Source organism: Dipteris shenzhenensis, chromosome 23 (genome assembly GCF_047967505.1).
Source record: "Dipteris shenzhenensis isolate YYH24624 ecotype China chromosome 23, Dip_SZ_1.0, whole genome shotgun sequence".
NCBI lineage: Eukaryota > Viridiplantae > Streptophyta > Polypodiopsida > Gleicheniales > Dipteridaceae > Dipteris > Dipteris shenzhenensis.
The window spans coordinates 19,681,732-19,698,402 of record NC_141618.1 but is presented as its reverse complement, the minus strand read 5'-3'; the positions used below and the strand labels follow the sequence as shown (position 1 = coordinate 19,698,402).

The window sequence follows — 16,671 nt, the reverse complement described above, 5'->3', positions numbered from 1 at the left end:
GGGCGCATGCAGCCAAAGTCTAGTAAGTCTAGTTTCAAATGGCCATTATCTGTGGTTCACAAACTCTTCCACAAGTTCTTGAGAGTCAGCAATGATCAGATTTGAAAGCAAATGGAGTGACCAAAAAGAGCAACCGGTTGCATTCGGCTGAGCGGAGGGCAGCAAGGTGGAGGGGAAGGGAGGATTGATTTAGATTAGATTAGGGGGTTTTAACTTAGGCTAATGTGTTAATTAAATCACCAATTAAATTTTTCAATGAATCTTGCAAATTCCAGAATACCATGTACTTTTCTCAAACCCGTGAATGAGGGGACAATTACAACCTCATCTTGGTGATTTCATGGGAAACTGACAACGGAATGAGGAGATGTGGATTTTTACATTTTCCCAGACCCATTAGGCGCATATGACAGAAGATAATATCGGGGAGAAAATTGATTTTAACTCATGTCCAATGACAATAAAAGTTCGTAGTCTCCATGCTCCCTTGTCACAAGGGTCTCTGCTATTGTCTGTATGAGCTAAAGAACTACAATTGTTGACAATAGAATGGAAATCATAGTTATAGATTTGCAAGAGGATGAGGATTCATTGCTTTTACTAATATTTATGAACCAAAATATTGAAAATACAATTATTTTCTTTACAAAATCTGCTGTTAAGTGGAAGTTAAATGTGAGCAGGTGCTAGTACAAGGGGGTGCTCAAGGCTAGGGATCTTAATATCTCAACAGAACAACTAGTAAATCCTCATTAAAAATCTTCGAAATAGAAATGTCTCTTAAAGCGAGGGCTAGAGAAATGTTCTTTCACACACTGCAGAAAGAGGGCAGTTGACCTGCTTGTTCATCCTCTGAAGTGCCTGACTCAAATTTGTCAAGAAACCCCCACCCCCCAAAAGTTTGTCAAGAAAACAGGCATGGGTTGTTGACCCTATAAAGACAGACGATTCCATGTCTTCACAATGAAAAGATTAGATTTTTGAGTAACTTAACAAGGGTCCCGATCGTAAAGCACAATGTTCATACAGGGCAGACCAGCTTCCATAGAAGACTGTACTCGTATGGGCTTCTTGACTCAGTACCCTATTGTGTTAATGTTACCTCCTCCTCAAACCTAGCCGACTGTTGGAAGTCTTACAAGGTCATTGAATATAGTCCACCATCAGCACTCTATTTTGTGTGCCACAGCTTGTCAGCTGCCTTTCTTGTAATACCTAACTCACAGCAAAGAGTCTTTAAACCTGGTTCCCCCAGCAAGCTGAACCCACACAGACCATAATATGCATGCAATATGTCTGGGAGATCCCCTGGCCATTTGCTGAAGCCACCATACTGCATAATGCATTCCGAATGAAGTTAAAAAGATCATTTTCCTTTGGTGAAATAGTGCATAAATGAGACCGCCTTCCAAACTGAATAAAGCGTAAAATCTAGCTCATCAGACTTGAAAGGAAATTCGAAATGAAAAAATTGCACCAACTGCCACTCTCTTCTACCTTAAAGCATACCATAGAACCTTTTCAGAAAAAGAATCTTCTTAGCATACCTTACTCTGACAGCTCAGTTGAAAAGCACGTAATGCTTCTGCATCACTAAGATGGCCTGCTCCAAGAAGATCGAGTAATCCTCCCACCCTGCACAAACCATGCAGACAACAGTATGATGTGATGAACCTATGGCAGGACAAGGCACAATCAACAAAGACCTGGTAAGCTGGCCTTTGTACTGGAGGGAACTATTTCTTTTCCTCAATCACCAGAAAGCATAGCAAGCATCGGAAGGTTTGTTCAATCTGCCTTGGAAACCCCCGGACTGTGACTGTTTCTGCACAGAGCAATACAGCCCCCATCTTATCAGACTTTAATATAGCAAGAACCAAGAATAAAGTATCGAATCTACTTGAAGGCCCATTCTTCAAGTGCAAACACTTACTATTCGAATGATGCATGATATGAAATGAGCCAGATATTTATTTCAAAATATATGATTGCGTACAAAGCATTTGTAAATATAACCATGTAAACTTTGTCTAGGACCAGATGTCCGCAAGCTGCTTGTTCAGCTACGTGTGAAACCTTTCAATGAACCACCCATTTGAGAAAGATAATTATTCATCAGCTCAAATAATATTCGCAAATTATGTGAATAAAGTTAAACCACATGAAGTAGCATTTTCAAACTACAGATATTTTGTGTAACATGTTTGCAACTGTCACCAAGCATGCATATCAATAAAATCGGCAGCTCCTAGTTCTCAATATCATAAATTGGAGCTGATTAAACTTATATGCATGCTGATCCTTGATCATTTCATAATATTTATTACAAATTTCACCACTACTCACCTTAAAACTGTCAGACGACAGCAAGTGCCGCAGCTCCCCGTCTCCCCCTCAGCCCCCTCCCCCTGCCTCCCCTCTCAGCCCCTGCCTCCCTTTCAGCCCCCCCACCCCCTCTTAATTCCCCCTGCCCCCTCTTCCTGCTCCCCGCCTCCCCTCCCTTCCCCCAGCCTCCTCTAGACCTCTCCTCCCCCTCTCCCTACCTCCTCCCCTCCCCCTTCCTTTCCCCCGCCCCCCTCTCAGCCACCCTGCCTGCCCCTTCTGCCACCTCGCCTCCTCTCATCCCTTCCTCCCTCTCCGTCCCCTCTAAGCGCTCCCCGCCTCCTATCAGCCCTCCCCACACCCTCTCCCATCCTTTCTCAGCCCTTCCCCTCTTCCTCTCTCTCCCTTACAGCTTTTCCCTGTCCCTCTCTCCCTTTCAGCCTCCTTCTAGCTTCCCCTTTTCCCTCGACACGACCAGAGCCTTTATTTTCAGGTTGAGTCTGCCTCTCACCCTAGATTGACGAATGGCACATTCAAGTCAATCCCCATCCGCTTCCACTGGCCATAAGAACATGCACTCGTTCAAAAGATGAGTTGCTGCAGCTTCAAAAAGATTAGTGGAATTGGAGTCTTCCACCACCGTCTTCGCTCACATCTATGGATCCCACCCTTCCAAGCTTCAAAGAGATTGGATGCTTGCGGTTTTACCCTCTGACCTCATCCTGCGCCTTAAAGATGTTCGTTTATCGGGATGCGGTCTCTTCTAGGCGATCTTTAATTCTCCAATGCTCAAAGCCAGCCCATTGCATTTGGGTTCTAGGAGAATCTTTTTGGGACCCTTCACGCTGGGTTTTGATCCAATAGAAGAGGATAGCCAGGTCTTTTCACTTTTCATAAAGTTCCCCAGCCTTCCTTAGGTTTACATTGGCTCCTCACCTCGATTGGAGCTACTTTCGGAGTGGGCACAGAGATCCCCCAATCCCCTGATTTATCCTCTTCAGCAGCAGAGGTGGTTAGATCGGATGGGGTTCCTAGAGTTAAGGTTGTCATTGATGACCCTAACTTATCCGATTACCATATCATGCTCCAGCGCCTTGATGGTTCTTTCTTTTGACAAAGAGTCGAAATTGCGGGTAGACAAGCCCAGTTCAAGATCTTAGAACCTTTGGGCGTTTTTGCCAAGGATTGCCCAAGAAAGGAAAAGAGGCCCAAAAAGCCTTCCGGTATAACTCCTCCTCAACCTTAGTAGAGTGTTCCTCCTCGACAGAGTGTTCCTCGGGAGCCACCTTCACATCCGACACGTGCCGCACTTGTTGCTCCCGTCGTCTCCTGTTGGGTTCTAGTTAGTGTTCGTGCTCCTCCATCACCTCCACATTAGGAGCAGCCCTCACTCATCCTGGACCCATCCCGATCGAGGCGTCGGACATTCCTGTTTAGTGATTCTCATGATTTTCCTTAGGCTACGACCGTAGTAGTATCTGAGGCTATCCCTTGCTCAGCTCAGGACGCTACTGCTCCAGATGTTACCCGATTGCTGCTCCACACACGCTACCCGATTGCAACTCCTTCGGCAGATCTTTGTGGTCATTGTTCTTCGAGCAGCCCATTCTTCGTCCGCTTCCTCCCCCATGGACCGAGGGAAGGAGGTTGTACATACCGTCTCTCTAGTTTTTATAGCAGGGATTTTACATACTTTGACGCCCCTTTCGGTCCTGACAAATCTAGCGAGCTTTCTTGGGGAGAATTTTGTGCCCTCCATTTTTTATGAGGCAGTGATTGGTGTTCCTTGTGATAGGGGTGGACGAGGTCTTTTGCCTATGGATTTTCCTCCACTTGGTTCCATGCCTCGCTCTTTGAGCAATGTTAGATATGCTCAATGCCCCACCCTCCTGGTAACCACCAGTGGTCCAAGGTGCTTAAGTTGTAAGGCCCCCATATGAGGAGAAGCCCTGTGTGAGCTCGGGACAAAGGATGGATCCTCACTTGCATGTCAAATGAGGTCTATCAATGAGATCGTTGATGGTAGAAAGGTGATCTATGTGAGTCTAGCCTATGGGCTAGGCAGGATAGGTAAGCTGGTAGCACAACGAGGCACATTGTCTTGATTGTGTGGGAGCCCCTTACTCTTGCTGGGGCCAGCTAGCCCCCCTGGTGGGAGTTCGGGGACGAGAGTCCCCGAGGCGACGATATAGGAAATATTCCTTGAATATTCCATGGACGACTAGTCGGTTCCACCGACTAGGTTGACTGGTCGGTTTCACTGACTACGTTGATCCTACTACCGCCCTCATAGCTATAAAGAGGCGACCTTCCCAGTCCATTGTATCAGATCAGTTCAGATCATATCAGATCTTCCAGCTAGTAGCTCTTCACCGAGTATTTGTCTAGATCGCCATCTAAGCTCCACTGTGGGAGCACACGAGTGGACGGAGCCATCATCTGTACTACATCAGTATTGAAGGAAAATTTTGTTCGTCTTCAGTTTGCTGTGTACTCTCTATTCTTTGTTCAGTTTCTGTTCCGCTGCGCCGTGTAATTTAACAAGCAAGAGGCTTCCCCCATGGAGGGGTTTTTCTCCACCACTAGGTCGGGTAAGGTGTTCCATGCTACTTCCTCCTGTTAATGAGGATTATTAGTTGAAACATATAGGGCCTTAGTGGTGTGCCACATCGCCGCCGCCGTAGGAAGCTTATCCGTACACAGCTCCATCCACGTGTTACAGGGGTTCCATTGATATTCTTTTCATTCAGGAACACAAGCTGGATGTCAGAGATTGTGCAAAGTCAGGTAAATTGCTTTCAGGTCACACGTTTTGGTCACCTACTTTGGGCACTAGGGGTGAGACTTGCATTTCAGTTTCAGACTCTTTTCTCCCCTTGGTGGTTGGACATGGTATCATCATTCACTCCAAAGCTCAATGGGTCATTCTTCTGATTGGGGGACTAAGGTTGGTTTTCTTAACCTTTATGCCCCTAACAAACGAGGGGTGTTTGTCCTCCTTTGGAAGGAACTTCTCTCTTGGGCCCCCATTGCAGACTATTGGGGGTGACTTCAACATGGTGGAGTTCCTTTAGACAAAAAGGGGAGTAGAGAAGGAGGCATTCATTCTTTAGAGAATAGAATAGAATAGAATGTTGTATTATCGTCCTCTAGGGGCCGAAAAATGACCTATGGGACCTCATCTGATCAGAGAAGATACAAAAAAGGAAGTCTCTGTCCTCCAAAGAGGAAGGGGTGATAAAGTAACATAGTATCACTGCTTTATAGCCTACGACATTGTGCATTGTTCTCTGTGCTTAAGAATCCTACCAATATATGTGCCCAAGATAGGAGGATGTACATGCGTGAGTAGGCTCACAAGATTTGAGTGCCTCTCTACGACATTCTGAAAATCTTTCCTTATGTGGGCATACTGTGGGCATGTCAATAAAACATGTGCTTCTGTCTCCACGTCCTACAAATCACACATTTGGCAAATTCGTCGACCTCTTGAAGTATCTCCCCAAGCTCCTCTCTCCACCTCTAGCATATGAGAACGGGTACGCATACTTGCAATATTACGCCTGACATTAATAGGTATGGGCATGCTTATGTATCTTTGAACATTGTCCTTTGCTTGAGCATATGTGCTCCAATAGTTGGGACTAATATGTTGGCAATAGTATTCAAACTTAGCTCTTTTCTTAGCTGATTGCCATTTGTGATGCAATGCTTCAAGGAGCGCTTTTTGCAGTGCCTCCTCATCCATTTTGTCTGAGGGGCTATCTAAATATGAGGCAACTTCCCACCTTTGGAACCAGCCATGTATATCTAGCCACCATCCTGAGGATAGTATCTTACTCTTATTTGTTTTTTGAAGTCTTCTACTTGCTTCCCATGCCTTTCTTGGTAGTCTGTGTATGTCCATGGCCTTGACCTTCTTGATGTATTTGAAAACTCTTTCCAATGCCCTTATGTCAATTGGTTTGGTGCCAGTCTCTAGAAGCATGAGAGAGCCTAGTAGAGATGTTTAGTTGGTCTTCACACTCCATCACAGTCTCTCTAGTTCTTGTGGTAGAACAAGAGACCTCAGATGCCCATTCATGCATGTATTGACAGATTTTATGTTGACGATTGGGCTTGAATAGAGGTGGTTTGGTATGCATTTCTCTCGAGGTTTCTATCTCATACCACTTTCTTGTGGTATTAATGATTTCCAAGCCTCATAGGAGAGGTCGCTTTGCTAGTCTCAGGATTCCAGATGCCTTATATGCAAAGGAAGACCTCACTGAGGCTACAAAGTGCAGTCCCCTTCACATGTAGTAGAAGCCCTTTCTGATATTAGTGACTTCTATCATTTGGTCGCACGTACCAGAAGGCATGAGATTCTCAGACAGGAGATTGGTCTTCATTGGTAGTTCGCAGTCCTACAAAGGGAAGAGAAACGACCTACGAATGCTTAAATTCAAGAACGCCTTGCTACAACAAGGACTCATCAGCACTAGATCAAAGAGCAGTGTATGCCTTTCATGTACAAGAGTCTTTTTGGTAAAAGTGGTAGAAAGAAAGAAAGAAAGAAAGAAGTTGATATAAATTTCAAATCTTTGTGTCCAACAGGTTTCTACAATTCTAGAGATTTCACTTTTCTTCAGACACAAGAGTCGAAGTCTTCGGAAGACCGATGGGTCTATGAGACTCTAAGAAACAGATACAACAAGCTGAAAGGTTGGAGCTACTGAAACGAGCATCATCACCCATGCTAGATGCTAAATGTTTTAGTCATAAAAACATCAATACTACATAGTCCTAACATCAATATCATCTACGTCATCATCATGTCATATGAAACCCAAGTCTGGCCCGTACCCATGGAATAGTGGTCTGTGTGATTTGGCTGAAAGAACTCTGTGATCATGCTCTAACATGAGTCTAACTGCGTGCCACGTCCGTATCTCTGTAATCTGAAAAAGCGCTCTCGATACCTAACTGCCTCATGGACGAAGGCGGCTAAGCATCTCTAATATGGATAAGAAAGGAAGTGGAACAGTAGTCTGAGCCTACTACGGTTGAAATGTTTGTTGACATCTTTGATCTCTAACTGCTTTTGGTGTTGATTCTTATCCTCTTCTTATCTTCAATAAGCATTTCTTCTCTACTCATGGCCCAAGACATAGTTGAGAGATAGTGTCACACAGCTTATTGACTCAGACGGGGTATTGTAGAGAGATCCAGATACCCTCTTGCATATAGCTACTGATTTTCATGCCTCCCTTCGTGTAGTAGATCCTCATACATCGGCCAAAGATGATGCCAGGATTTACATTTGGCAGCACATTCCATTATTGGTGAAACCGGATATGAGGGTCTCGTTAGAAGCACCTTTCACTAATATGGAATTCAGGACTGCACTTCTTGCTCTCCATGACGACAAGTGCTCGGATTGGATGGGTTTTCACTAGCCTTCTTTATCGCCCTTTGGGATGAGATTGGGGATCACATTACCTCAGCTCTACAGGATGTTTGGGACTCTGGTGCTATGCCTGACTCACTCATAGAGGGTCTCATCCATCTCATTCCAAAGGGGGTTTGCAGAAATTTGGTGTCACAATGGAGGCCTATCACTCTCTTGGGAACCTTATACAAAATTCTGGCGAAAGCAATTAGTTTATGCTTGTAGCCCTTTCTTCCGGGTCTCATTCATGACATGCACAAGTGCTTTGCACATGGCAGGAGCATTTTTTATAATATCTTCTCCTTTTGGGAGGCTTCGGATTGGGACTATGGAAAGCGACAAAAGACTAACCAATCTACTCTTGGATTTTGAAAAAGCTTATGAGAGGGTAGATTGGGACTTTCTAGAGGGCACCCTTCATCATTTTGAATTCTCAGATGCATACATTAAAGGGGTCTCCTCTTTATACAGATTACCCCACAACCAGGTGCTTATCAGAGGGATTAGGGGAGAGAGATTTCAGATTTCTACATTATTCCGCCAGGGATGCCCTCTTGCCCCTCTTTTTATAATTTATGGCTAACCACAAGCTGATATTTTTGGGCTGAAGCTTCCCTTGAGACATAATGAGAAGCTCCTAGATTGTGAGTTGGCTGATGACACTGCTATTATTTTGGATGCCACTCCTCAAACTCTCATTTCTCTCAAGGCAACCTTGGATTTGTTTTGTTTACTGCAACTAGTGCACACATTAATTGGAACAAATCCAATGTCTTTTGCAGCACTAGGGATTGCATTACTTATCTCAAGAGCCCTATAAGGAATTTCTTGTGGAATGGGCTACTAGATGGCACCGCAGACACTATAGCCAAGGTGGCTTGGATCATTCCCACAAAGGAAGGGGCTCTCAATATCATAGACCCAGACTTGCAGTGTAGGGCCTTGCTTTGCAAGTTTGTGGCAAGAGGACTTATGCCTAAGCTCGTGGTAAGAGGACTTATGCCTAAGCAAGAGCCTTGGAAGGACTTCTTCATTTTATGAATACAGGCATGTAGCCCTTCTTAAGGTGGAGACTAGGTAGACAGCACTGAGCCTTCGCAAGGTTTTCAAGCATAGAACACCATCACATAAGTGCACTTAACCCATAGGCTCAATCCAAAGGCATTCTCTTTTCCGAGTGCAATTCCATTGGCTGTCCAGATGCAATCACACTGCACCCCAGCTGCACTCTCTTTGAGTGGTTTCCAGATGGCATTCACAAAGATTTTCAAAGCTCCAAAATAAAATCAGCAAAGTACCCAACCAAAGAATGACTCATGTAGCACTGCCTGGGCACTTGTGAACCAAGAAAGAGGCGGCACACGAGGCCAACCACTAGCTTATGGCAAAAAGAAATTGCAGCAGCAAAATCACAACTCACCAAGCCCTGAAAACTCAAACCAAGTCCTCAATCGCCAAGAGGACATAGTAGCCAATGCCCAATTGCATTCTCAGCCAAAGAGGAGTGCAAAGGCATGAAGAAAGAGCATTTACAAGAGCCGACCAGCAAGAATTCCACTGAAAAATGTGAAAAGAAGCACTTCTGTCGCGAAGAAGTCGGAGTTCTTGGGCTCAAAAGAAGCGTGCTTCAGAGAGGAATGCATTGAGAAGGTTTTGGAGAAGTTTTTCATCACCGGAAAGTCCTCCAAAACTGAGAAAAACCAGTCAACCAGCACGTGGGACCACTCGAAATTGAACAAAAAGCTGTAGCTTTGCAAGAGGAGATGCCCAGGTGGCTGTAGAAGCAAAAAGATATAAGAAAAGCCACTTTTGCAAATTCGACCAGCAAAAGAAGTGCTCACCTCTACCCGTTCTACCAAACGCACGGAGGAAAAAGCATATCAGTACGAAGGGGAGGCAGAGGGGAAGCCATCGGGCCAAACGGAAGTCGAGGAATCCAAACGGGTGAGGAGTTATGAAGAAAATCGAAATTCAGCTGAAGGAGGCTAAAAAACCAGTCCAAAATCTCAACAAAGGGAGAAGATGAGAGAGAAAACCACACATCTAAAGTTTAGAAGGCCCAGGAAGGTCCAAGAGTGGCAAAGGAGCATGTAGAAGGCACTAGAGCCACCTGGAACTCTAGAGGGGCCACTAAAGGTACATGGCCCTCTAGGGGGCCCATTAAAAATGCCACGTCATCATTTTCCAACAACCACTCTTTTAATTCCTTGGAATGCCTTTGGGCCTAGGGATTAATTATGCTCATGTGTTAGGCACCATGCTACGTTTAATTACACATTATTAAGCCCACGCTTGGACTTTTAAAACCAAAGTTGTCACAGTCTTGTAGTACATTAAAGTACTTAGAATTTCACGCCCTCGTGACATACTCCTCTCTTGAAACAGCAAACCACAGTTTGCTCCCCCAAAACACAGGAGTGAGCATGAAATATACCATGAAAGAGCATACAAGAAAGCCGCAGCTATAGTATACAGAGACAAAGTTGTCACAGTCTTGTAGTATATTAAAGGACTTAGAATTTCACGCCCCCGTGACATACCCCTCTCTTGAAACAGCAAACCACAGTTTGCTGCCCCAACACACAGGAGCGAGCATGAAATATACCATGAAAGAGCATACAAGAAAGCCGCCGCTATAGTATACAGAGACGGTGAAAATATGGCTAGGAGGGGCATGCATCCATCCATATACATTGCTCAAAATCTATGTGATCCTTCGCAATCAATAGTCAAGATGAAACAATATCATGAAGTCTCACAGCAGAAATCAGCTCAGTGTCTCGGATAAAACATACAGTGTCATCAAGCGACCTCATGAAATCACGGTGAGCCTGTCTGTACTGAGAGAGTGGAGGTACTACCCCGCTCTTGACACTAGGTAATGCTCCAGACGCTCGCTCTGCTGAACTACCTATAGGAGCTCGGATCGCAGTCGGCTCTAGCTGGAAAGCATCAAGGTAAAGCTGCAATATCCCAGGTGAATCAGCAAGTTCACCTTCCTCCATCCATTTCGCATCGAGTGATGGGTAATATTTTCAAACAGCCCTCTCCAAAAGAGGCTGGTCATCCTCGGATCTCTATCATTGATTATGGATTCAGGTATCCCATGATACTTGAAGACATGCTGCAGAAACAATTTGGCCATTTGATCTTCTGTAATTTTCTTTCTTACTGACACAAAGTGGGCTTGTTTGCTAAACCTGCAAATTATTGTCCACAATCCATCATGTTCAGTAGGAGTACGTGGAAGATCAAACACAAAATCCATAGCTATGCTTTGCCATGGTCTATCTTGATTTGGGAAAGGGTGTAACAACCCAGGTGCCTTCTGCCTGTCAAACTTTGCTTTCTAACAAACCGTGCATGTTCTCACATATTCTTCCACATCTTTCCTCAAAGATGGCCAATAAAAGTATTGCTCCACTGCTGTAATTATTGCTGTAATTCCCCTATGTCCTGCATATGGAGGAGCATGACTTTCCATTATGACTTTCTGTCGCATCTAATCAGTGACACAGAGCCATCCATGCATCAAAATGAAACCCTCTTTCAACATATAGTGATCATGCCTTTGACCATCAGAAAGCTGATCATAAATAGTTGAAAAATCAGCATCATTAACATACTGATCTTTCATCACATCTAACAGATTGTTGTAAGCAATGCTCACTGCTGAAACACTGGGTTTCTTGGAGACTGCTTCAGGCAGTTGGAACAACATGTTGTCATAGTTATTCTTTCCAAAATTTTATTTTTTGCATGTTTTATGAGCAAACTGAATTGTACCTTACATTTATGAGCTATTTTAGTGCTGGTTGCAATTAATCCTAAACCAAGAAAAATGTATCATTTCCTTGTGCAATCACGGCACTAGTTCTTGGAGCTATTTGCTACAGTTAATCCTAAACCAAGGAAAATGTATTTCCTTGCAAGCACCATGCTGGTTCTTGGAGATATTTCAGTGCTTCTTGCAGTTAATTCTAAACCAAGAAAAATGTATTTCCTTGTGCAACTCCCACACTAGCTATTGTCAATCCTAAATGAGGGCACGGGTATGCCATTTATGATTATTTTCACTATCAAATCAATTATAGCAAAAATTTTGCAACAATTGGCGGAGAGCTTCATGGAATTATATCAATTTGATGATCCTCGGGCCTCTTGGGAGGTAATTCTTGAGGAAGTGCATCTGAGAAACAATCCTGAAAATCTGAAATAAAAGCAGCCCTTTCTCTATCTAAAGCAGAAAGAGTAGAGCATTCCTGAACTGGCTGGCTGTCCTCTTTGATAAAAATCAAGTACGCTGAAATATGACGCTTTATTACATTGGAAATACAAGAAGCTGAAACTACAGGGATGGACTCCCCTTTCAACTTTACATCAAGTATATGATTTTTGCCTCTATGAGTTAAAGAAATCTTCTTGTTTCTCATCTGCACATCAGCCCCCACCTTGTACATCCGAGGCATCCCAAGCAAAGCATCACACTCTGGCAAAGGCATAATGTAGAAGTCCTCTGGATCCTGATATCCCTGGATATGCATCCTCAACTTGCCAATGATAGGAGTGACAGGTGTGTTGAGTTCAGGATTGGCCATATCACACATGCCGGATGGGCCCCATTTCCTCAGGCTTGATGCCAAGCCTTCCTGCCATGTTAGGAGTTATGAAGTTCGCCTTTGCCCCAGAATCAAAGAAAAACAAACAATTTTGATCTCACTTTTCCCCATGCTCTGCACATCTCAGTCTTTTTCGTTTCCTCTTCATCATGTGCATGTGGCAAGCTCCCAATCACATCTGGAAGAAGTCCTGCGGAAGGTTTAGGCCTTTTGCCCTTCCGATCAGCCTGTTTATCATCATTCTTATCATCATCTGACCTGTCTCTTTTCTTGGATGGGCAATCATAAGAGCAGTGTCCCTCTCCTTTGCATATAAAACATTTGTTTTGCGCCATGAGTGACTTTTTCTCTTCATTAGATAACTTGAACTGTTTATTAGGCTGTCCACGCCTTTGACCAGCTTTGAATTGGGCTTTTCCTCCCTTTTGAAACGGTCGTTTGCCATAATTTTTATTTTCAGATTTGATGTCCTTATTATCCTGGTGTTTGGCAGCTCGTTTGCTGTCTTCTTTCTTGCTGTCCATAAACCCCAAATTCTTCTCTTGCATCCATGCATATGCTGTCCTTGCATTCTCAATTAATTGAGTCATAGAACCCACCTTGGTTTTGATGTAATAATCACGTAGCTCACTAGGCAATCCACAACAGTACCTCTCTATTTGCTCTTTCAAAGAAACATTACTGTAAGTACTCAATGGCAACAAAACATCCCAAAACCTCTTGGTGTAATCATCAAGATTCTTGCAAAGTTTGTATGACAAGTCATGCCAGTGTGAAAGTACTTCAACTTCAAAAGTTGGAGTAAGCCAAGTAGAAGAGAACACTTGCTTAAATTCCAACCTAGTAGCAGGTGCATCTCCATGAAGCATAAGGTTAGCAGGTGCATCTCCATGAAGCATAAGGTTGGTGTACCACTTAAGTGCATTGCCTTTCAAAAAGGTGGCAACCTTCCTCAGCTTGGATGCTTCTGTAAACAAACCCCCAAGAAATGCAACATCAAACTGTTGAAGGAATGTGAGGGCTTTGTACTTGTCCTATAATTTGATGTTGGCCGTCCCAAAGATGGCTGTATTTTTACAGCATTCCCTTCACTAGGGAGAGCCATGCTTGGCTGAACATTAGGCATGGGAGCATGTGCTGTGGCTTGCATGCCTGGCTGCATTCCCACATTGTCATATATGGCTTGCTTTCTATGCCCAGTTGGCGGTGAAATCAACATAGCATCAAAGATAGAATCTGTACCAAAATATTCCGGTTGTTGCCTCAAATATGGCTGAGGTGGCTGAGCCACATTTATGGACTACACATTATTATTTTGAGTAGTAGAAGTACCCAAACCAAGGCCTTGTGCTGGCTGCTCATACAGTTGCACTGGCTGCACTTTTTGTACCTCTTTCTCAAGTGCTCTTTTGGGGAATTCCTCTCTCTTGGAAGTTACTTTATGAGTCATTTTTTATGGCTATCCCTCATGGGAAACTAATGCATGAGTGTGCTGTCCGCCATGAGAAGCTGATGCATGTGTGTACTCACTCTTTCCGTGCTTGTGCTTTCTTGATTTCTTTTTCTTCTTGGCATTTGTTTGCACAATCTGAGCCAAGTTTTGAGTCAGCTCAATCAAAGCCATCACTGCACTTGCAAGCTGTGCATTCAACATAGTAGCATCATCTGACTCACTGCTAGAACTAGTATTTCCGTTGAGCTGAGTTGTAGCTTCATGTGTGGCCTGCTCAAAAGGCATTTGTTGTGCTCCCTGCAGCTGTACACTAGCTGGATCATTAAGGCTTTCCTGCCTTCTCCTTTGAGGAGTTGTGGAGCTCTCTTGCTCATGGGTACTCACCATGTTTATGGCTGTAATATTCAGCTGTCAAAAAGTGCAGCAAAGATACCCTTCCACCAAACTACCGAGGCCCACCTCTTGAGGAAGAGTGTGTGGTATCTCGACAATGGAACCAATGAAACCGACCTCTAATCACTCAGAGGGCAGTGGAACTAAACCTTTAATCACTTTAGTACTTATTTACAGCTCACAAAGCATATATCACAACCATTAACCATTGCATGATCACCATTTGGCATTTACCCATTTGTTCACAAACAAAACCACTGAAAAAGGGATGGAGGCTAGAATGCCCCTGCTCAACAAACATAGACAAGTGCACCCGATTGGCCTCAAACACCGTGGCGCCCCTTTCGGTATTTCTTTATATTTCACAGTGAAATGATTACAAGTTGCATTTGGGAGACTTTCCCTGCAACTGAGCACGTAGTCCCAATTCACTGAGCCTTCGTAAGACTTTCAAGCATAGAACACCATCACATAAGTGCACTTAACCCATGGGCTCAATCTAAAGGCATTCTCTTTTCCGAGTGCAATTCCATTGGCTATCCAAATGCAATCACACTGCACCCCAGCTGCACTCTCTTTGAGTGGTTTCCAGATGGCATTCATAAAGCTTTTCAAAGCTCCAAAATAAAATCAGCAAAGTACCCAACCAAAGAATGACTCATGTAGCATTGCCTAAGCACCTGTGAACCAAGAAAGAGGCGGCACACGAGGCCAACCAATAGCTTATGGCAAAAAGAAATTGCAGCAGCAAAATCACAACTCAACAGCCAAGAGGACATAGTAGCCAATGCCCAATTACATTCTCAGCCAAAGAGGAGTGCAAAGGCATGAAGAAAGAGCATTTACAAGAGCCGACCAGCAAGAATTCCACTAAAAAATGCAAAAAGAGGCACTTCTATCGCGAAGAAGTCGGAGTTCTTGGGCTCAAAAGAAGCGTGCTTTAGAGAGGAATGCATTGAGAAGGTTTTGGAGAAGTTTCATCGCCGGAAAGTCCTCCAAAACTGAGAAAAACCAGTCAACCAATGCGTGGGACCACTCAAAATTCAACAGAAAGCTGTAGCTTTGCAAGAGGAGAGGCCCAAGAGGCTGTAGAAGTAAAAAGGTCCAGAAAAAGCCACTTTTGCAAATTTGACCAGCAAAATAAGTGCTCAGCTCTGCCCGTTCTACGAAACGCATGGAGGGAACAGCGTATCACTACGAAGGGGAGACAGAGGGGAAGCCATTAGGCCAAACGGAGGTCGAGGAATCCAAACGGGTGAGGAGTTATGAAGAAAATTGAAATTCAGCTGAAGGAGGTTGAAAAACCAGTCCAAAATCTCAACAAAGGGAGTAGATGAGAGAGAAAACCACACATCTGAAGTTTAGAAGGCCCAGGAAGGTCCAAGAATGGCAAAGGAGCATGTAGAAGGCACTAGAGCCACCTGGAACTCTAGGGGGGCCACTGAAGGTACATGGCCCTCTAGGGGACCCATTAAAAATGCCACGCCATCATTTCCCAACAACCACTCTTTTAATTCCTTGGAATGCCTTTGGGCCTAGGGATTAATTATGCTTATGTGCTAGGCACCATGCCGCGTTTAATTATACATTATTAAGCCCACGCTTGGACTTTTAAAACCAAAGTTGTCACAGTCTTGTAGTACATTAAAGTACTTAGAATTTCACGCCCCCGTGACAATAGCCTTGCCTAGTAATTGGGTACTAGTGTATGCACTTGGGAATTGGATGCAGATTGAGGCCAAGCATTGGCTTTGATAGGGGAATTGCTAGTGAAAGAAAGTACAAGGGTGAGCCCTTGTGGGATGGAATCTGTCTCTCATGTCTTTCTCTGAACCTGCAAGTTGGTTGCTAGGTCTAGGGCTGTGTGTCAGCTTTGGACAGCAAGGTTTCAGTGTATGGAATTCACTACCCGTTTGTACATGGAGGATCTCCTTCTGTATTCTGGTCAGCTATAATATCCACAGCTGATCAGCAAAGGATTGGCACGCGTAATAGCTTGGGTAGAGCTGTGTGGCTGAGGCAAGTTGTTGGAAACAGCTCCGGGTTGTGTGCAAACTTTCTATGCTAGAGGGATTGATGCTAGACAGTGCCTAGTTTGTTTATGTGGATTCTTGGAGCAGCTTGGTTGCCAATTTGGCCATGGATTATGCACTTGGATAGGTGATGGGTTTTGGATGCCTTGTGCTATGGAATTATGCATTGAGGCTGGATGCCTTTGTAAGCTATAATATCCACAGCTGGACAGCAAATGATTGGCACGAGTAATAGCTTAGCTAGAGCTGTGTGCCTGAGGCTAGCTGTTCGAAACAGCTCCAGGTTGTGTACAAACTTTTTGTGCTAGAGGGATTGATGTTGGACAATGCCTAGCTTGTTTATGTGGATTCCTCGAACAGCTTGGTTGCCAATTTTTCCATGGATTATGCAATTGGATATGTGATGGATTTTGGATGCCT

General features: G+C 44.1%; 1 protein-coding gene across 2 annotated transcripts in view; it reads right to left on the bottom strand.

Annotated features, from left to right (window-relative positions):
* Positions 1-658: 658 nt before the first annotated feature.
* PGGT-I (Prenyltransferase family protein) overlaps positions 659-16,671 on the bottom strand; it is a 54,808-nt gene continuing 38,795 nt past the window's right edge. The window contains exons 9-11 of one of the 2 annotated variants that reach the window (XM_087394559.1): positions 1,758-1,825; positions 1,548-1,635; positions 659-1,333 (exon numbers count right to left, since the gene is read on the bottom strand). In XM_087394559.1, coding sequence (XP_087250685.1) covers positions 1,172-1,333; positions 1,548-1,635; positions 1,758-1,825 — 318 coding nt within the window. In that variant the 3' untranslated portion in view covers positions 659-1,171. The remainder of the gene's footprint in view (positions 1,334-1,547; positions 1,636-1,757; positions 1,826-16,671) is intronic. The other variant, XM_087394560.1, reaches the window with a different exon arrangement.